Source organism: Stegastes partitus, unplaced genomic scaffold (assembly GCF_000690725.1).
Source record: "Stegastes partitus isolate 25-593 unplaced genomic scaffold, Stegastes_partitus-1.0.2 Scaffold1640, whole genome shotgun sequence".
NCBI lineage: Eukaryota > Metazoa > Chordata > Actinopteri > Pomacentridae > Stegastes > Stegastes partitus.
Window position 1 is genome coordinate 28,014 of NW_007579371.1, and position 22,452 is coordinate 50,465.

General features: G+C 40.0%; 1 protein-coding gene across 1 annotated transcript in view; it reads right to left on the bottom strand.

The window, feature by feature from the left end:
* Window positions 1-2,038: 2,038 nt before the first annotated feature.
* LOC103371759 (histone-lysine N-methyltransferase, H3 lysine-36 and H4 lysine-20 specific) overlaps window positions 2,039-22,452 on the bottom strand; it is a 39,577-nt gene continuing 19,163 nt past the window's right edge. Inside the window, exons 8-24 of the mRNA XM_008301191.1 lie at window positions 21,603-21,703; window positions 20,658-20,700; window positions 20,106-20,356; window positions 19,884-20,021; window positions 17,345-17,468; window positions 16,304-16,504; window positions 16,051-16,230; window positions 14,305-14,461; window positions 13,207-13,412; window positions 12,954-13,066; window positions 11,530-11,676; window positions 8,712-8,834; window positions 8,485-8,601; window positions 7,685-7,826; window positions 7,105-7,211; window positions 6,528-6,729; window positions 2,039-4,661 (exon numbers count right to left, since the gene is read on the bottom strand). Of these exons, the coding sequence (XP_008299413.1) occupies window positions 3,889-4,661; window positions 6,528-6,729; window positions 7,105-7,211; window positions 7,685-7,826; window positions 8,485-8,601; window positions 8,712-8,834; window positions 11,530-11,676; window positions 12,954-13,066; window positions 13,207-13,412; window positions 14,305-14,461; window positions 16,051-16,230; window positions 16,304-16,504; window positions 17,345-17,468; window positions 19,884-20,021; window positions 20,106-20,356; window positions 20,658-20,700; window positions 21,603-21,703 (3,125 nt within the window). The 3' untranslated portion in view covers window positions 2,039-3,888. The remainder of the gene's footprint in view (window positions 4,662-6,527; window positions 6,730-7,104; window positions 7,212-7,684; window positions 7,827-8,484; window positions 8,602-8,711; window positions 8,835-11,529; window positions 11,677-12,953; window positions 13,067-13,206; window positions 13,413-14,304; window positions 14,462-16,050; window positions 16,231-16,303; window positions 16,505-17,344; window positions 17,469-19,883; window positions 20,022-20,105; window positions 20,357-20,657; window positions 20,701-21,602; window positions 21,704-22,452) is intronic.

Consider the following 22,452-nt stretch of genomic DNA (forward strand, 5'->3'; position numbering starts at 1 on the left):
TTGTAAATCATATTTGTATGGTAATTTCTTTTAACATGCAGTTTTCGTATCCCAGTGACCATGAAAATTGCAGTTTTGTCCCTCAAAATTAATTTAGATAGGAGCCTGGTCTTGTTGAAGTAACTACAGGAGTGATACCAAGATGGCTGCTGGGTGGCAAAAACCAGACTGTTTATAAACCCTACATAAATGTACTGTGAGAGCTAAAAACATCAAAAACACACACAAAAAAAGAAAGTATGTTGGAAATCAGCTTAGCCACATCAGAGCAGAAAATGTACATCCTACTAAACTCCTCAAAATGAGGTTTTAAAGCCAAGTGACAACCAGGTGAAACAGCTGAGCTAGCAACAGAGCTAGCAACATACAACTTGAACACCACGGCAGCAGTGTGAAATTAAACAAACCCTGGTCGAGATTTTTTCAGCCGACTCATTTGTGTTGTCTGTCACAAAACTCTACATACCAGAGGTTTACATTTTCATATTTCTCTACATCACCTTCTAAAAACTGGGGGCTACACAGCTGGCTAGTTAGCTTAAGCTAACTACTGACCTACCTAAACAAGCGACAAAAATTTCATACCTTTCTTGAAATTTATTCATTATTATTTGAATGAGTTTTAAGCTGATCTTACCTCTAGTTCAGAAGTGCCTTTGTACTTAATGTCCCCTTTTCCAAATGTCTCCTTGGCTCTGCATGACTCCCACAGCTGACCTACTTTAAACTCAAAATGGCAAGAAATTTATGCTCCTCTGCATCATAAGCCAAATAAACATTACTTAAGCTCCGTAAAACTGTTGCTGGAATAAAACATGATGACTTCACCTGAGAGTGAATACAGCAAAACGTTAGCAGATTTAAATGAATTTAACAATAATGTTGTTTGCATTTAGCAGCAACCTATCCACTGTGGCTAATTAGCATTTTGCATGCTAATCAGTCATTCTGATAACCTGAAACAGGCAACTTTCTGTTCACATGATTACCTATGTGAGAGTTTACTGTACTGGCCAAACAACATGACATAATTTCAACCATGATAAAACAATGTTATTGCTAGAATTTAGCAGTACCTTACCCACTGTGGCTAATTAGCATTTTGCATGCTAATTAACTATTCTGAAGAGCTAAAACTTGAGTATTCTGCCCATATTCTAAACTACACTTGTATTTACTTCTTTATAGTATAATTAAATATGAACATTACATCATTTCAGCCATGATAAACCAGAATTGTTTTTGCCTACATTTACCCACAACTCATTCTGAGTGGCTAATTAGCATTTTGCATGCTAATCAGCTGTTGTAAATGCTCAACATATTTCTGGATTTTGCCATCCACTCAGAGCTAAATTAGTTTCTACTTAATTACTGGCAGGTTAATGCAAACACCACATAATTCTATCATGTTTTTGCAAAACAATGAGTATTTTGTAAGCATTTAGTAACAACCTACAACCAGCGAGGCTAATTAGCGTTTGATCTGCAATAAGTTGCTCCAAAAGCTGAACATCTTTCTGCAATTTTCTGTTCATATTCTGAAGCAAATAGGTTGTTACTGCTACATTGGTCGACATTACATCATTTCAGCATTGATAAAAGAATAAAGTTTGTTAGTGTTTAGCAGCAAACTTATCCAGCGATGCTACTTAGAATTTGGCATGCTAATCAGGGCAAATGTTTCTGGAGTTTTATTACTGTAGTAACCAGTGAAATGTGAACACCACATCATTTTAATATTTTATCATTAGTATTTAACAGCGACTTATGAAGTGAGGCTAACAGGAATTCTATAATTTCTGTATGTGTTGTTGGAAAAGCACTGTTTCCTAAATAATGCATTTTAAAGTGCAGGGAAATTAAAAAAACAAAACTTTGGAGTGTTGAATTATGTAATGTCTTTTAATTATATGAATTAAAAGACACATTGTCAGATTTAAAAGTGTCTTTGTGGCTTTAATTTTAGCAGCTCACAGATGTTTTCTATGTGGCTTCATGTTAGACTAAAATAAATAAAGATACCAGTACAAGGTGCTTATTTCATAACTTCTTCTTCTTATATATTTATATAGCAGTTGTTTTAACAGGTCAATGGTTGAGATCTAACAGGTCATAATTACACTGGAATGAAACATTACTTGTTTGGGCAACTGTAAAAAGGCATTAGTAGGGAAACTTGGCTCTCACAGGCGCCAAACCATTCCTTAAAAATATCTCCAAAGAAATACACTCTAAGGCATTGGCAGATAACACACAGACAATATTAAGCTTGAAGACAGAGCGAAACACATGTGGCAAGAACACATACTGAAGTGCAAGCATCATTGCAGGAGTCCGTTGTTTCAAGCGTCTCACTTCCAATCAGAGACTTTAGTTTCCCCCCTCGATGGAGAGCCCAGAACGAGGAGAGGGAGCGCCGACACAGCCGCAGCTCTCCCTCCTAATCATTTGTGCGTCACAGAACAGCATATAAATAATGACCACAGAGCACAGAATACACACTGGAGCCGACCGAGTGCTACGTCTGCATTCACACCGCCACAGACCGAGAGGCCGAGGCCGAGTGTCCATTTCGTGTTGCCCCACGTTAGATAACGGAGGACGTGACCTTCAGGAGAGTCGGTCTGTAAAAACTGCAGACAGGCTGACTCATGGAGCTGCTAAACAACCTATGAGATTGTCCTACGATGGCATCAATGCTTTCTTTGTGTCTATGCCACCCTGACACGAAGACCACTACGAGCACAACACCAAATCCTCGTCAGTTTGGGGTCTTTTTTGGCATGAAATGTTCAAACCTAGAGTTATCCTGTGAATCACTAGTAGCAGCTGCAACCCAAAACTATCTCTATCTAGTGAAAATGAATTATTTTCATTAAACTGAATGACTTCAACGGTTGAGATCAACGGAGAGAAAGTTGCCGTGGTGGAGTCTGTCCCAGGCAGCCACTCGTCTAGCATATTTTCACTGATCTTGAAGCACCAACAAACGATGTGAGGCGTCAAGAAGAACTGGAAACGGGAGGAGAGACGGGATTTAACGGAAGCAGCGACTCCTGTGTTTCAGGTCGTCAAGTCCTGGATGGAAGTTTGAGTCTGGCGGCCAAGGCAGGTGATGCCACGAACCAGCAGTGTGTGTCCTGTTTAATTCATAGTACTGAAATCCAGTGGAGGCCTGTGTTTCATTCATCATAAACAAACTTATAAAGGATACAGAGAACCTCAACTGGTTGAATTACGAACAAATACAAATATTGTTTCTGGTACTAATCACAGCCACCCTCCAACTGCAGCGATGTAAACATGATTTAATTCAAATGTAACCCAGTCGAAGTCCTAAGCTGAGCACCACCACGACTCTGTTGGTCCTAAAGTCCCGAACCTGTGAGCTGAAGAGTGACCGGAGGCTGTAGGTTTTTTTCTAGCATAAAACAACTGGAGCAGCCTCCCACACGTCCACTTTATGACACCTGAAATACAAACCAAGCAGGTGAATTTGGATGACGTGAGAAAACAAGCGTATCGAAGTGAAATGTGTTTGAAGTTTTATGTGGCAGTTCTGGATAATTGTCTTTGCACTCACAGCAAGTGTGTAACGAGGTCAGGGAGCGATTACTAGGACAAAACGCAAGCATAAATAAACTGTGAATTTGTTGAATATGTGTCAGTGTGTCTATATATATTTATATATAAATCTATACAGGATGCTGCCTATTTTTTGTTTTTTTTAAACCTCACAATTTATTTACGTTTTGTCCTACAAATCTCTCCGTACATCCAGCTGATGACTGAATACGAACAGTGACCGACTCTGACTCATTCATCTCCATGTGCTTCCCCACTGTAGTGACTCTGTTGATTCTGTTTAGAATAATTCACTGTGCATCACTCTTCCTCCTCCTCCTCCTCTTCTTCTTCCTCTTCCTCCTCCTCCTCCTCCTCGTCCTCGTCATCATCATCATCGTCTTCCTCCTCTTCGTCTTTGAGCTCCAGGTATTCCAGCCCCTCTTCCTCCATCTCTGCCTCTCCATCCTCTTGGTTAGTGTCTGATTTCTGCCTCCCTACTTCGCCCTCTTCCACTAGCTCCTCCTCTTCCTCCTCCTCCTCATCATCATCTTCAGCCAACAGCTCCTCCTCGTCCTCCTCTAAGACGTCCCTCTCCTCCTCATATGAGGAGATAGGCGAGTAGTGCGGGAGGTCGAACACGTGTGGGCTGCTGGGAGCGTCAGAGCTGCTGGGCGGAGGCGAGGCGGCGGGAGCGGCGACGGGGATGGTGATGGGAACCGGGATGGAAAAGGCGGGAAACGGCTCGGAAGCACACACGTTGGCCCCGGAGCTGCTCTCCTGGGTCCTCCTGGAGGTCGGGGTCGCACTGCTGCTGGTGGTGGTGGTGGAGGAGTTGGCAGGGGGGATGACGGCCATCCCCAGCCCAGAGGGGAGAGCTCTGGGCTCAGGTGCGTACTCCCGGATCTCCCCCGGTTCCAGCGGCTCCGGCCCACAGGGGTCGTGTTCGCTGCAGGACAACTTGCCATCCAGCTTGGAGATGAAGAGCAGGCCGTCGCGGTGCTGGGCGCAGTAGGAGCTGGGACACATCTCGCAGAAGGACGCCGCCTCCTTACCGCATATGTCGCACTGGTGCCACGGACATTCCCACCGACCTGCAGCAAGCACACAGACAAGAAGGAAAGCAGCAGATATATATTAGTAAACTTTAAAATAGAACAGAAGATGTATGAAGAATCAGAACATTTAGCCACATAGAGCAAGTAAACTATGAGAAAGTTCATATAAAACAACAGCATAAAAGTAAGTGTGACAAAAGACTGGGCTTTGTTTTCACGTTTGGAACTTCAATGTGTGAAAGTAAGAATGAAATATTAGATCATGAAATGTCAAAAAATGAAGAAAAAAAAATGTTCTTTGGATGTGCAGCTAGGTGGAAAATTTAATGTGCCAAATGTAGTAGTAAAAAGCACTGTACTTACAGCAAGGGCACGTCTGAAGTGTGTGTACAGGGTATTTCTACTTCACAATTTAAATGTTGATCCAGATATCTCAATAGCAGGACAAAAAACTACAGGCCATTACAGAATTAAAATATATGGGATTAAATTTAGACTCAAACCTCAGCTTCAAATCGCATATTAGAAAAACTTGTAATAAGGTCAAATTCAGTTTATCAAATTTTCAGTTCATTAGAGACTGTCTATCAAATGAAGCTGCAAAAACAGACTTTTTTTTTTTGCCATGATTCTCTCCCATATTGTATCATAACTTGGTCTAATTCACGTGCTACAATAATCAGTCCCATAAAATCATTATATAAACAAGCTCTAAAAACATTGGATAAAAAAACCATACAGTTATCATCATTACCACATTCTACAGAAATAGAAACTTCTGAGCTGGGATAATCTGGTAAAATGTAAAAATATTTGTTTAATGTACAGAATTAAAACTGCTTCTGCTCCCCCTTCACTGAATGACTTTATTCATTTTAGATCGAGTACAGGCAGAGAAACCAGGGGGGCAGTGAGGGAGGACTGCATTCTCCCCCACAGAAAACCTGTGTTTGGCCAGGCTGTCTTTTCATTTAGAGCGTCCCAACTGTGGAATACAGTGCCTGAAGGGATAAGAGAGTCTCCATCATTGTTTTCATTCAAAAAGAACGCCAAAAGGTGGCTGCTAGAGACACAGACCTGTGAGCACTAACTGTCACAGGAAATGTAAAAATACTGGTTGCATGTTTTTCCTCTGTATTTTTATTGTATGTGTAAATTGTTATGTGATGTAAATTTCTTAAAATTTTTTTAGGCTGGCTTTGACAACTGCCAAAGGATCTACCGATGAAAACTAGCTTAATCGAGGTAACTCGGGCACGCTTACATTGTACAATGTTGATTAATGTGCATTGTCACTTGTCAAACAAATAAATAAATAAATAAAATAAATATTAAATCAGCCAAAAGTACAGAAAGCAGTTAAAATTAACTTTACTTTGACCAACTACAACATAAGGGGAGTTTTTTCCCCCTTCCTACCAAGTGCTTGCTAAAACAGACTTAAAAGGAAACTAGTTTTGTTGGTTTTTCTGTATAAAAATCCTTCAGGTGATATGTTATGGATTGGTGCTATAGAAATAAAATTCAGTTGAAGTGAAAATGCCTCAAACACACCAGTGCATCAGTAACTTTTTCCCCAGACTGGCTCATGGACTGCAACATAATGTGAAGTTTACAAAAGTAAGAGTTGTATGATGATGAATAGGTACCTTAAGGTAAAGTCTAGAGGATAAAGTGCATAAACATGAGCAGCCAGCAGAGCACTGTGTAGTAACAGTGTGGTGACAATGAAAGACTGTTAACTTAAACCTTTTCTCCAATTAAGACAATTAAGCTCACAAACCACCCAAAAACTGTGCACCAGGAATACGGTTCCTCATGAAGGAACACCGTGCTGCCTATTGAGTCCCACCAACACAAGCTGAACTAGACAACAGGACTCTGCTGGTTGCAGCCACTGACCTGCAGGCCTCTTGGTGAGGTTCAGACAGTCTGCATGGTAAACTTTGGGACATCCGGGTCTCTTACAGGAAACCATCTGACCTCCGTCACCGCAGCTGAAACACTCGTCCTCCCTTTCTTTGGTCAAAACCACCTTTTTCTTCTTCTTGCCGTGGCCTCTCCGCTTCAGCTTGCGGCCTTTGTCTTCAGATGGAGGGTTGTTCTGGTTTGGAATAAAGAGAGAAGTCAAATAATGACGGTAAAAATGTATGTTTTTGTACATTGTGACGTTAAAATTACATGTAAAGTCTTCCTCTTTCAGTCAAATGTTGCTCGTCCACTGAAACCTCTCAGAAATCTCTTAAAATCATGTTTTCAAAGCCTTTTAGTTGCTCTTAGTGGTCTTAATATTGTTGTATTTTTTTAATTTTATTCTGTCTTAACAGATCTCACAAATTTTTACCCTGTTTTCTGTTTCTCTGCGTTTTGCACATATTTTTGTTAAAACATGTTCAGCACTTTGGTCGGCGCAGGTTGTTGTAAAACGTGCTCTATGATTAAACTTACTGACGAGCATCATTTGTGTCACTCGCCTCACCTTTGGCCTGACGCCTAAGAAGCCGCTGCAGTTTGGTGCTCCACATTTACAGACCGTCTTCCCGTTTCCCAAACACTCCAGGTTGTAGTTGAAGGTGAGTTCTGTGCCTGAACGAATAAAAACATACGACTTGGAGGAGATGCAGCACTCGGTTTGTCAGTTGGGGTTCAGGGTTAGCACTTTGGATAAAGAGGCCAGATCAAGTGATTTAAAAAAAAATGCTTTAGAAAGCACTTTTATACAAACGTGGACTGTAGATTATAAAATGGTATGACAAATTGATCAGCAGTTCCACAACTACACTGACAAAAACAGTTCTCAGTGTAGAAAAGTGCATGTGAAGTCAAAAACTTCATATTTATCCTTTAAATTCCAATGTGTCTTTTACCACTATACCACAAAACATGCAAAAAGAAGAAAAAATGATAAAATATCAGCATACAAGACTACATTATTTACATTTTCCCTTCCTGATAACATCTCACATGACAACTAAAACAGTTACAGACAGCTGCTGATGTAACAAACTGCATGATTTAAGCGGCTGTTTTTATTTTCTGTTTGAAAAGAAGCGGCGTACCTGCAGAGATGTCAACCAGAGCGAACAGTCCCACTCTGGTGTCTCCGCTCACCGTCCACTTCTGGGTCTCACAGTTTGGCTGACAGCAGTGGTTCATGAAGCGAGCCTCGTTCCCCTTCGGCCCGGCATCGATGATCCGGTCCTGACAAACACACAAACGTACCCCAATAAAAGCTTCTAGCTACGTTTCTGCTTTGTATTCTAACCATTTACTGGAGGATGTAGATACAAAGAATACAGTACGACACAGTCTTAACATTTACAGCCTCTAGCTTTACTGGTGTGAGCAGCATGTTGCTTTGCTGGTCTGTTTGAAAATACAGTTCTCAGTGCAGCATGATGTTGTCAACAAACGACACCACCTCTGGATACAAGTTAAAGACTGTTTTGGTGATCATTTTGGGGCACAAGAGACTCTAACCAAGGGCTTGCATTCATGGTTGGTGTCTTAACCTTTACTCTGGTAACCATTTCAGGTGCAAATTACATTCAGTGTAATTGAGAACTGTCTCATTTTGCTGCCACAAATTTCCTGTCTGTTTAGGTTAACCACGTTTTAGATTGAGTCCAATCATTCTCAGGTCTTTTTGAGTCGGCTCTGACTCTGCTTTTGTCCCTGTCGAGTCTCTCTGGAGTCTAAAATGACCTCAGATCAAGATGAAAATAGGTAGCCACAGTTATTTTCCATGCCAGATGCTCAAATAAAAAACAAGAGACTGACATTGAATGAATGAGCATGAATTAATAAAAAATCTGTTGCGAATATAGTAAAATTCTACAGTTGAGGCTCAGAGCGGCACCTTGTCCAGAGTTAACATGTAGAAGTTACAGATGTCGTTCTCCTGAGCGTGTCTGATCCTCGACCTGCACTCCTCCTCATCGATCACCTCCCCGACGTACTCGCTCACAAAGTGACCCTGAGAGAAAACACAGGGAACATGCATCATTCAGACACACCTTCTGGCAAAGAGGCAGGCAGTGCAGTGGTAATACCAGCATCAGCAGTCTGCAGCAGCACCGCAGTTACCTTCTTGATGTCGTGGACGCAGCGAAGCCCCCAGCCTCGAGACAGCGTCCTGAAGATCTCCACCTGGCTGTACTGACGCTTGGTGAACGCCTGGTTGAGGCAGCGCTCACCAGCTGGGCAAACCTGGAAGTTCACAGGGTCGTTTTGTTTTAAAACGAGGGAGCATGTGTCACAATAAATGTCAGAATCTAAGCTTAAAACTTGTGATATTTCATCAAAAATCCCCCCATTCTTCATGTTTCATTCAAAAAGAAATTAGCAAAAGTAAGCCGTATGCAAAAGATACGGTAAGAAACAAAAAACCATGAGTGACGACGCTACAACCAGCAGTTATGTCACAAAAAAATCAGCGACTTTTTAGCTGAACTGCAGGCTGTGTTTAGACTGAGTAGATGGGGAGGACAAGGGAGACTGAATGGAACATAATATATTCTTAATCAATAAAATCAATACAGCACAATTCAAAAATGTCACACAGAGGAGCAAGTTGTCAGCAAGTTGTTAGAACATACATTCATCACAGTGAAACATCTTTCTGGAGTTAATGTGCAGAGTGGTGGGAGAAATGCCTCATTTGAAAATGTCAATAGCATGTAGAGCCTCCATTTTTCCAATAAAAACAACACCAGTGAACAAGTGGTTTTAAAGATTTTAAACAAGTTTTAAAAAAAATTCAGTAAAATAATCAAAGAAAATCAACTTTTTCTGATTTATGTCACTAAAACCGACTACAAAAAGACATTTTAAAGTTCTGTCTCTTCTAGTCATGGTTGCTCTGTTTTCTAAAAGGTGCAGGACTTTATATTGGAGTGAAAAAAGAGCCCACAGTGAGTTTAAAATGTCACAGGAGCAAAAAATGATAAAAAAAAAAAATTTAAAAAAAGATTTAGAATTCAAAGGGTTAAACTCATCGGGACATCAAAATGCGTCTGAATTGAATTATCTAAAGCTTATATCATTAGGAGGGAAACGTTTTCCAGGAACAGTGGAGGAGGCCAGATGCCAGTTTGACCATTAGTGTTTCAGCGTTGACAGAGTTGCAACAGCAGCAAGAGTAGGCAGAATTACTTACTTAAGGTCATGTTTATTGGGATTTACACACTTACATTTTAATCCTACAAACTGTTTGGATCTAAACCAGAATGCGAAACCAAACATTTTTGCTGGAAAGCCACATTTGGCACATTTGGTTGCTTTTGTGTTTCAGCATATTTCAACTAGCTTTGTTTTTTTGATTTCTTTTCCCTGCCTCGGTTTAACTTTTCGTGGCTGTAATTGAGCATTTTAGCAGTTAAAAAACTCATATCTTCTCAGGGGTCAGTAGAGACCAAAGACAAAGCAACTAGAGAGTGAATATTGGGCTTAGATTCATGAGGTAGACAGAGAGACAATAAATGTTGTGTTGTATCTGCTAAATGTGCAACTTCTTGCCAACAAGTTGCTGAAATCAACTGTAAAAGTGAAGATTTGTCAAGATTTCTTCTGTTCCCAGATGGAAATTAATCTGGTGTAATCCAATTGCTCAAATGATGTGACGCCATGTGTTGTGGACATGCAACAGGATCGTACTTTGGCACAAGGAGAAGGACACGGCTTGTACAAGTTAACCTCAAAACGCCACTTTTTGAAAGAAGCGTGAGAGTTTTCTCAGAAGAATAAGAAAGCAACACAATGCTGACATTTGCAGCTATATTTTCTGAACGTATCAAAAGACCTTTGATGAGGACGGACAATAAAACAATGAAAAAGACTGCTATGAAGTGTTTTTTCCTCAAAAGAATGGATCATTAAAGCAACTACCTCTGCCATGAACACGCAAGCTGGAAGGACAAGGACAAGATTCCACTACGGGACTTTGTGAACCCCGATAAAGAAACTTGGAAGGTTTTAAGGCCATTTTTATTTTGGCCTGAAAAAAGAAACTAATTTAGTCAGTGCCAAACCCACAACTGTAAAACCAAACTAAATGACATTTGGCTCTATAGAAAAGAGATACTTAGAGAGAATTTTGAAATGCTGGCTCCAATATAAGCCTGCATAAAAACTGAAGGACTCCAGTAAAAAGCAAAATTAATTCTTACTTTAGCCTTATCAAAATCCTAAATTAGATAATAAAAAACAGCATTATGGCTCCGTAGACTGTGATGCTTTTGAACGAGTTCTAAAAATTCTCATCTTTATAAATTTTGATACAAGAGGAATGAAAACACAACAACTGCTGCATCCATTGTAACCACACAACCAACTGATTCATCTTTTTCTGTTTAAGAAGCCTAAAATCTTGGAAAAGAAATGTAAAAATTTGGTGTAGCACTTTTCCGATATGAACAGATGAAATCTAAAAATATTTGGGTTGAGGTGACGCCATCCATTATCTGTACACCGCTTAATCCTCACCAGGGTCGCGGGGGGGCTGGAGTCTATCCCAGCTGACTTAGGGAAAAGGCAGGGGACACCCTGGACAGGTCACCAGTCTATCACAGGGCTACACTTAGAGACAGACAACCAAGCACACTCACATTCACACCTACAGACAATTTAGAATCACCAATTAACCTCAACATGTTTTTGGACCTTGTGGGAGGAAGCCGGAGAACCCGGAGAGAACCCACGATGCACTGGGAGAACATGCAAACTCCACACAGAAAGATGCCGGGTGTCCTCACCGGGATGCGAAGAGGTGACCTTCTTACTGCGAGTCAACGGTGCTAACCACCGCTCCACCTTGCAGCCCGGCTGAAGTGTCTCTCACAAAATAAATTCAATACATGTAAACTTTGTAATTTTCTGTGTGAGTGTGATGGATTTGTTTTGGTACCTGCGGATGGCATTCGTATAGCAGCATTCGGTTGATGCACTCGGAGTCCATCCCACACGGACTCTCATCGGTCGCCTTGCAGTTGCATCGCGGGATCTCCGATAAGTCGGCCGTGAAGATCTGAACCTTTCCGATTGGTCGATTCACCTGAATGAGTCAGAAAGGTGTATGTCAAGATTCAAGATCCGCTGTTTGTCACATGCTCACACAGAATGTGCAGTAAAACGCAAAGTGACTGCTCCTCAAAGCTGTGAAAATATCTAATTAGCACGTTAGCAGTGAAAAAGCTAAAACATTGAAAGCTACAAGTTGTCTTTAAATTCCCTTAAACTCTAAAAATGAAGGCAGAAAATAAATGAAAGAAGTTCATTCTAAAGTTTTTGCTGATCTACATGCTTCTGATTTGTTTTTCATAATTAATACTTTAATATATGGACTTAAATACATGTACATTTTGTAACACAGACAAAAGAACATCTGGATTACACCTGTATGGTATCCAGGATTGTCTGGTTAAAGGTAACACAGATAGTTGACCAACAACAGTGTTGCTAACTTTCAATATAACATCACATTTTTTGTTTGTAGTGACAAAAGTAAAATTCCTTATATATGTATGTGTACATATATATGCTATGTTTACATTTTTTTTCAATTTCTTAAAAAACTACAATGGAAAAAAGCTTTAAGATGGTTTTAGGGTGATTATTCATTTCTTTCTTTCTTTGTTTTATTGTACTTTTGCTTGGATTAAATTGCATTAAAATCTTGATAAATTCAAAGCATGTAGTTTATGCACTCTTCATTCTCGTAGTTTAATCGTAGCAACTGGACTTGCTTGAGTGTCTTGAAGATGTTTCACCTCTCATCCAAGAGGCTTCATCAGTTCTGACTGACTAGTAGGAATCTTCACAGACATGTAGTCTTCATGTGCCAGAGTTTTAATATTAGCTGTTTACAGGAGCTACTGTAGCTACAGGTTGTAAAAACTGAAAATGACTCTGTTGTGTACAAACAGAATTAATCCCGTAACATTTACATGACACTAAATACATCATATGAGCTGGCTGTTGATGGAGAGATTGGCCATTATTTTAATACCAGCTTTTATATGACACCTTACGATTTTTAGTTTAATAATAGACATGAATGAACTTCGATGAATAAAAAGGAGGACAACAGCCTCACAGTGCTGGACAGCAGCTCTTCAGAGGAGATGTTCCAGTTTAAATGCAGCCAACTGGCCTGTTTGGATGGATTTCAATAAGCCTTGGGAAAAAACCCAGCTATGTGTCTTGAAAGCTAAAGCTATAATTAAAGATCGAAATTGGAACTCGGCAGACACCGCTTCACTTTTGAGGAAACCTGCAGAACAAAGCATTTTGGACCAAACAAAGACATGAAGCAAAAGTCTTCTCCCTGACCTTAATGTGTTTGTATGGAGGTGGCTTCCTGTCGTTCTTTCTGTCTTCTTGAAGCTGTCGAAGCTCCTTCTCTGCTTGCAGCTCACGAAATCGCACAGCCGCCTCCTCCAAAGCTGAGGAGCGACACCAATAGTCAGAAACTCAACAATGTCAAGGCATCATAACCAGTGGAGACACTGAATGGTGTAAAACAACATTAAATAGATTAAAAGTGAAATTTTTCTCTCAGAATCTGTTCTAAAAGTCACCATACCTTTCTTGTACGTTGCATCAACACCTTTCCCCATCTTTTCTTTGCTGTTGGCGTCCACATCCATGTAGGGGAAGACTCTGGCCTGGTACGTCCACAGGTAGTCGTTGGAGCCGAAGAAGTGAACCGGGAACTCCCCGACATCGTGCCTCATTCGCTGGATGTTTTCTGGGATTGTTTTGGGATGGCTGACCTCTGCAGGCCACCACCTTTAAGGAGCAGGGAAAAAAAGACACACACATAAGGAACAGAACAACAGGAGAGGAAGAATTTGTCCCTCTGAATCCCAAAGTACCAGCACCAAACATGAAAATGTTAAAATATAGACAATCATTACATTTACAAATTTCTGACAGTCCTTGAACTACTCATTTGTGACGTGTTGTTCTATTGTAGAACTTTACACTTAAAATCAGGGTATTTTATACCTATTTTACCATGCTCACTTTAAAATTGCCAAAAATAAGGCATTTGACCCAGATCCTGTGAAAAACAAGATATTGTTCAACTCTGTGAGGAATTAGTGACTCAACTGCATCCAATCGCCACATGACAAAAATTCAGGGACTATTCGGCTGAACTGCAGGCTGTGTTTACTTTTTAAAAACATTTCCTTTTAATTTGTTTTTTTAATGTTTTTATTGTTTGTTTACTGTGAATGCTTGTGTAAGCTGCTGCATAACAAATCGCCCTTCAAGGGACAAATAATAAAGTTGAAATATTTTACAAAGAGCAAAGAGCACAGCAGATACTTGGCCATGAACTGAAGTAGACAAATTTAAATTTTGCTCTGATGCTGGTGTTAAGTCAGAAACACCAGAGTTATTACAGTTAATCCTGAGAGGAACATGATTATCTACATTATGTGTTATGGGACTAAATCCAGTAGTTTTTGAGACATTTCACTCAAAAGCACAAACCTCAGAAAAGTCAGAGAACACACAGATTAAGAAAAAATAAATAAAAAAACTATCTTATATTGTGAAAAGAATCTTGTTAAAAAGAAATAATACAACAGAAGACTGCAGAAATGTGCTACAGTGGCTCTGAGAGGACTTCTTATTTGACTTGGTTTGCCGTCAGCAGTTTCTCATCCCTGACCTGTAGCGGCCGACCTTCACCCAGAGGATGTCTTTGTATCGAGGTTTCTTCCCGGCCTTGCAGTCGTTGCAGTACCAGCTGCCTTTAGGCATCTCGATGTTCAGACACTCGCGGTGAAACGCAGCTGGACAGGACTCGCAGCACAGCAGGCTGCCACCTGCAGCACAGGACCAGGAACACTGTTGGTTTCACTGTTCAGGGTGCAACTTTGGCTCGCTAACGTTTGGCGAGAGCCACGTTCACTGTTATATTCAGCAGTTTTCAGACTTAAATCAACATTAAAAGCCCATTTTCAGTTAGGAAACTATATGTGACATCACTTCATTACTCTATTAGAGCCTCTTCTAGCTTGTCTTTTTGTTTTAACACAATGTCAGGTTCAGTCGGCATCACCTGCTCAGCATAAGAGACAGAGTTAAAATATAGTTTCAGTTTTATCAACAAACAGGAAAAAAAATTGGGTTTCAAATGGGACATTTAAAAAAATGATTGTATTCAACACAAAAAAAGTACCTTTGTGCAAAAATTCACGTGAAATTGCTTCATAAAAGACTATTTTAAGTTCAGAGAGTTCAATGGGAGTAACAACTCTGAGGGACTAAAGTGTGATGAGTTCTAACAACTTCAACTTTAAAAAGACCCATAATCGGAGCATTCAATCTCAAATCATCACATTTTTAGAACAATCTCTGCTCAAACCATCCCTGATTTGTCCAACATCTTCATAGCTCAAAATATGGACTTGCATACCTCGCAATATTCTTGTAGTTGTGGCACAACTTGTCATACCTACTCAATCAGTTCTGAAAGTTCCACAAAAAGAACGTTTTTCTCCATATTTGTGACCAAGTATTTTACATTGAAAAGCAGTCTGTATGTTTTGCTTTTCTTTTTCATATTTCAACTCAGTCCTAATTGGAGATTATTTGATTCTGCTCCGTTTTGGACTTTGTGGTGCTTTTTACAGAACTGAGCTACAGGATCCTGTACCGTGGACTAGAATCATCTCAGGAGTGTTTGGGAATTTGGGCCAAACAACTAACTTAGGAATTTTTTCAACAGTTAAAAAAATAGAAAAGTGAAACATTTAGCAGCTTCTGAGTCAAGATCAAACTTTAGCTAAAAGAAGAGTGAGTATTACACAGTGACAGCAAGACTCCAAATTACTGCTAATGTCCACACAGGTTGCCTGAATGAGTAACTGCTTTCTAGCTCATTAGCTGTGAAAACTACATGCAATGTTTGTTTCAACTTACTGCAGCTCTTTCCTGTCATAGGCAGAAAAATCAAATAATGAAGAAGCAACTCAACACTAAAACGCTCAGTTTTGCTTAGAAAATTAGATCCTAACAAACAGTACTGAACCCGTCGTACCCACTTTGTAACAGTTTGTCCTCAGACTTTACAGTGTTCCAGAATTGTATAAAAATTTTGGCTCAAGAGAAAACCGAGGGTGCTATCCATCAGCTGTCTTTTTTATGTTACTATTCAGCCTTTTTACATTATTATTTAATGTTGTCCAGGACCCTGTCTCTGGTCCGATGCCAGCTAGGAGAGGCTGCAGCCACCCGCGACCGATAAAGTGGGAATGTCTAACTGATGGATGGATTTTCATACAATAAATGTCATATACAAATGGGAAAATAAAATCTTAATCTCGGATGAAAGCAAGTCAGTCAGACTTCACTACCTCCAGCTAAAAAAAAAAAGAAAAAGTTTGGAGTTTAACTAAACTGGATCCAGTACCTTCGGTGCAGACGAAGCACCAGCTGACGTTGACGTGCTCGTGGTTCTTGACGCCGCGTCGAGGGGTGAAATGGTTTGGACAGATGATGCTGTTGTTGGAGAGCACGACGCTGCCGGCTGCCATGCAGAGGTCTGTGGCGTGGTAAGCTACCGGGCAGCGCACACACCGAACCAGACGACCTGCAGACAAACGAAAAGTCAGACCACACAGGTAACTACGGGGCAGGTGTTTCCCCAAGCGTCCTCTGTTCACCTTTAGAGATGTTGGAGCCGTTGGGGTTGGCGATGAAGCAGGTGAGGCAGACGTGGATCGAGCAGCGGAAGCCTCGGTTCACCGGCGCAGTCGGAGCGTAGTTGGCGATGCACTCTCCGTGATAGAACTTCCCACAGACAGGAATCATGCAGCGCCGCACATCCTCACTGCGCTTTTTACACACAAAGCAGGTGTGGACGCCTGAACACAGCAGAGGTTTGACATTATTAGTATAAATCATCACTTATCAGATGGATTATCATTCAGTGTTATATCGATTTCACATTTCTTTAAATATTCTTAAAGGATGACAAACCATTAACTCCTTCATTCAGCCCTCTAACAACATAAAATACCAACAATAAGAATAATTATGTGCTCACACTGACGGTTGGTTTTTTCTCTTTATGCAGCTCAAGCCCAAATGCTTTCATTCTGAACGCCTGAATATCACTTATTTATACTTTCCTGTTGTGGACTTTAGTTCACTGCTCAAAAGATGAGGATGTGTTTATCAGGAGATTTTCCACTTCAAGAATAAATTAAATTACATGAATGTATTTTTGTCTTTATTAAATAAATACTAACTTAACATGTGTCACTTTGTTTATTTTCTACCTTAAAATTGGCAAATTAAAACAATGTTTGCTCCTGATTTGTCAGTCTTACGATTCTCACACACAAACAATTGCTAAAACATTAAAAACATATTAATAAAAGGTGATTTTTTTACATTTTTTTTAAGTAACAACTTATGTTTAAAGCAAAAACTCCTGAATTGAGATTTTTGTTGACAGTTAAATGATGCTGGAACCAGTTTTGTTGACCTGATTAAGGACTGAAATAAAGTCTCTACAAAATAATGAAAATCTGTTTGATATTTCACAGTTGGAGTTTAAGAGAGACACCTTTGTCTGTAAAACTATCTTTAGTTCTGTGGTTGGAGTTTAAAATAGAAAATCTAAATGAGCATAACCCAGACTGTTGTCCATATTGACAACAATACACGTATTCTTCAGTAGCTGTGGAATTCAGACGCACCTGATTTGCACTCTGGACAGACAAACTTCCCCTTCGGCGCCTCGGCCAGAGAGATGCAGGCCAGGTGGAAAGCTCCACAACACTGACCCTCACAGAGCAGCAGCTCCCCCGTCTTCTCACACACCTGAGACAAAAATACAAGATGCTTTCAGACGTAAAATACAACGAGGGATTCAAAGCAGATTTCCCATTTCTTGTGTGGTTTGATGGAGAGAGCGTAGAAATGAGGGACCAAAAAAAGACGAAGACTGGAAATCAAACATGTACCAAATAAGCAGAACACATGTTACATTACATAATAAAGCTATTTTCTACATGACAGAAAATTAGTTTCATCTCCCAGTTTGTCTCGCTTTACTACAAACCTTATGCATGGTGCTATGTTGCACTAAAACCTACTTTTTCAACAAAATGTTTAGTTAAAAACATTACATTACGTTGAGAAAAGAGGTGAAGATAGAGTGCAGTCGCAATTTTAAGTGCTCAAACCAGGACAACAAACAGCCAGACTGAGTAGTGGGAGGGCAGGAGATGTCAGATTTGATCAGATAACACCTGCGGTAAGTTATAGCCTCGCTGTTGAAAATTACTGATCTAATCTGACACAGATTCACACAACAGTTAAATACATAGGCACACAACACAATACGAAAGCAGGTCTTGGCCATAAAAGCATAAAAACAAGCCGCCACATGTCCAGATGAGCCCTGTTACATGTTTAATCATTGATCATTACATGACCAAGTGGCTGCACAGACTCTTGATGTGTTCAGTTTTTGTCTTAATGAGAAATAATAGAGCCAGGAAGACATGTAACGATGTGAAAAGGATCAATTTCCCATTTCAGGGTTCATGTTATGCTGCCGCAGCACAGAAACTGAATATGAACAATTAACTGTGCAACACTGATGCTCTGAAGCCAGCTGCCCTCCATTGTGCTCCTGAACAAGGACGCTGTATTGGTTTCAACACTCTCTGCAATAAAACGCTGTTTGAATCAAGAGCAGACTCTTGCAGTAAGTAGCTATTTTCTCACAAGTGTTTCTTTGTTATTTCAGCACATTAGTGGTTGGTGAAGTAGTGACAGCAGGCGAGTAACAAACTGTAGTTGATCCACGTACGGATCCTCGTACATGTGAACTGCAGATTAATTTAAAAAGTTTTAACTATCATGGAGTGAAAGACAGTTTTACTGCTGCTGTTCTTATTTAAAGTGACCAGAAGGACACTTGGAGACCACAGTCCTTCAACAAGGCCAATGTTTTATCTCACAATTTTAAACAAAATTATCCACATCTGTGCCTGTCAAGTTTTGCATTAACCTGCTTAGAGAAAAAAGCAGATATTTTATTTTAAAAGAAAATACAACATTGTTATGTTTTTATGGTTTTACCATATTTGTCTTTCAATTTATTCCGTTCTATTTGTTCTTTTTCTTTAATGTGACATGGTATTTTTGGTGCTTTTAAAACGTGTTGCCATTTATTTGATTTATTTATACTGAAATTCTGTATCTTGCATGTTGTATCTTTTACCGTGTTTCACACTGTAAACTTCACAGTTTTAAAGAAAATGATTTGCACCTGTGCCTGGTAATTTCTACATAAACCTGGGTACAGACATTAAAACAGACAAGAGGCACTGTAAACTTTTTCTAATTATTATTAGTGTTTTTTAAAAATGTGACCCTTGTTTTTATGACTTTACAATATTATTACTTCGCCATATTTTTCTTTCTATTTTCTTATATTCTATTTATTGCTTTTCTTGAATGTCATATGGCATTTTTTGGTTCTTTTATTATTATTTTTATTTATGTTTATGGTGCTTGTTGTAGTGATTTATTTATATTTAGATTCTATATGTTGGGTTTTGTATCTTTTATTGTGTTTAACTGTTTTTCTCCACCTATTGCTTGTCTGGTTTGTCTTCCTTTCTGTTTAGCCTTTCTCTGTTTAATGGTCTTCCTGAGTATCTTCCTTTTTTGGCCTCTCTGTAAAGCACTTTGGAAACTCCAAAAGGTGCTATATAAATAAATGTGTTATTATTATTAGGAAAACATACCTCCTCCCCTACAGGGAATAATTCCCTAAATCCTTACACTGAGTTGCACTGACAAGATATAAAGCAGTTTTGTGTTCACCTGAACAGAGCATCTTAAAACTTAAAACTTGACAGGGACACTTATGGCAGCTTTTGTGTCTCCCTTTTGGTTTTGATGATCCAAAATGATCCAAAAAATGATCTAAACTGTGAAACAAAAGCTATGATACAATCTAGACTGGCAGCTTTATGATCTGTTGTGTCGCAAAATGACAGGATAATCTTTCTGAAGAAATCCATCCATCACAAAACAGCTGATTCTCCATTAACAACATGCTCAGTGCCAAACATCAGAGACAAGTTCTCACAAGGACTGAACTATAAAATAAACCCAGAGTGTCACCACTCTTCAAAACTCCATCGCTGCGATGATTAAAAAACCTTCTGGATGCAGCTCTAATACTCTCTTTCCATCAGTAAATTGTGAAAAACTCACCTGACATATGTTCTCCTTCATGGAGGCTGGACCTCCTCGGTCGCCGATGATCTTCCTCGCGGGTAAAAGTGTGTCATCACACAGCGACAACTCGTCCTTCATGGAGGAGAAACTGTGGTCCAGGCTGGACGGTTCACCCTTCAGAGACAAATGAAATGTTGGATAGTGATAAATCACGAACAGGAGAACAACAGTTGTGTGTAAAAAGTAAAGATGTCTGACCTCTGACTCTGCTGAGTCCTTTTTCACCTCCTCAGTTTTACTGTCGTCCGGTTGAGGAGCCCCATCGTCTACTGGTACCGTCTCCACCTGGCTGGGTTCAGGTGAAGCTGGCGGTCCGCTGGCGGGTGCCGGAGTGCTGTGATCCGTCTGAATGGTGGCTGTGGGTGAACTGGTGGAAAGCTCAGAGACTGTAGTCGGTGTGGAGGCTGTGAGTGCTTTATTCTTTATTTTTAAAGGTGGTGCTGCAGAATCTAGGAGTAAGAAAACCGTGTTAGAAGCAGTCACCACAGAGAAGACGGAAAACCAAAGAACGCCAGTGAGATGCAAGTAATTCTCCATTTTAATTCATTTTGAATCACAATTCTTTAATGCACAAACTCCTGCGATTCAACTGGAAGAAAAATGGGTTCAGTTGCACTTTATACAATTTAACTACATTAACATCCAAGTTACATTACAGTCTAAAAACTTGTGCAATGAAAAAAGCAGTGACTAACATCATGATATATACACTGTAGTGTGATGTACACAGCTGTAAGTTGATTCACTGACCAGATTGAGGAGCAGGATTTGAACTGTTCTTCAGTGTTTTGACCTGTGACAAAGAGAAACATTATCAGAAAATATTCACGTTGACCTGACAGAAACCATCTCCGTTTGTGATATTGTGTTGGTCTGTCCAGGAAAGAACATAAATCCAAAAATCTAACTTTTGCTTCAAAGAATTAAAAGCAGTTCAAATCAATTCAAAAGCAAAGGAGAAGAAATATGACGTTCAAGATAAATTTAGAGACTAGCGCACATCGAAGAGATAAATAAACATCAAGAAACAACGATAAACGACCTCCTGAAAGTGTTTTTGTTTTTTTTGGTTTGGTTTCCCTGTTTGCTCAAAGCTGCAGTATTTTCTTTTGTTCATCTTTTACATCCAGACACTTCCGATATCCCTTCCTCAAAAACATCTTAAGGCTAAAGGATCATAAATCCATCTCACTAACCTTCGTAGGTTTAAGAGGTGCTTGATGAAAACACTGGAACTTAAAATGACACTACAGTAGAAGGGCGTTAAGAGCTTTTCAAGAAGAAAGAGCTGCAAACTACACGTGATGAGTCGTTTGTTCATTTCTAGGATGACTGATTCCCACAACTTTTCAACCCGTGACAATAAAAATACGACCCCCTCTGTCCCTGGACGTGGCTGAATGATGTAAATGTCGCTGATCCAAACACAAGCCTGAAGACAACACAAAACAAACACGATAACCTGACAATCATGACATCGTTTCCATCTATAAACTGTAGAACTGAGCAGACAGACAGTCTGTCGGAGCAGCGGCCTCGACTGAACACTCTGAGCTTCACAGACTGGATTCATTAGAGCTTCTGATGTGAATGGAGCTGGACTGTACAAGTCTGAACTGGTCCTTCACAGTATAAATACACACACACGTGACATCACATGAGCTAATGTACACACAACAGACGTCTGTGTTGTACCTTCTTCTTGGGGCCCGTTGACGCCTCGGCCTCCAGGCAGTACTCCAGGATCTTCTGGGTGGGTTTCCTCTTACGCTTCTTCTCCAGCACAGGAGCACTTCCTGTTAACCGAACGTCACAGTCGGGTCAGCACCAAACATAAAAAGCTTCAGCGACGTTTGTTATAAACAGTCCAACTCAGTGGTTTTAGAGACTTTGCACACGAGGCTGGATTAACAATCTGGAAACGCTTAATTTGTTTAATAGTGCATCTGCTGGAAATTACAGTTCAACTAAGATGAGTCCACCACCTTCATCTTGTGGTTCAAAAGGACCTGAGTAGTTTTAGTTCAAACTGTGGTCACTTGTTTTAAACTTACACCATCAAATTGTTCATTGTTGCATTTTATTCTGAACCTAATTACACATCATTTCAAATCACAAAACCACCTGATTCCAACTACATAATAAACAATGTCGTTTTTTTACTCTATAACTGGTGGCTCGCTGTGTGCTGCACACCGTTTTCACCATATGGATCCAACAATCAAAATGATGGCAAACTTTTGGGCCTTTTGGGGCACCGCTATAGCTCACCTGGTTGAGCTGGCGTCCAATGTACAGGGCTACAGTCCCAGTGTGGAGGTCATGGGTTCAAATCCCGCTCATGACCCTTTCCCACATGTCCTCCCCTACCTTCCTGCCACTCTCTCACTAACACTATCCAACAAAGGCCAAAAAAAACAACTTTTGGGCCTTTTTTTTGGTAAAATATGTTAAAAGAGCTAACTGGTGTAGTTATTGTTTGAACAAAGATGGCTGTTTTTGAATGCATAAAAATGAAATGACATTTTCCAATCAAAACAACAAT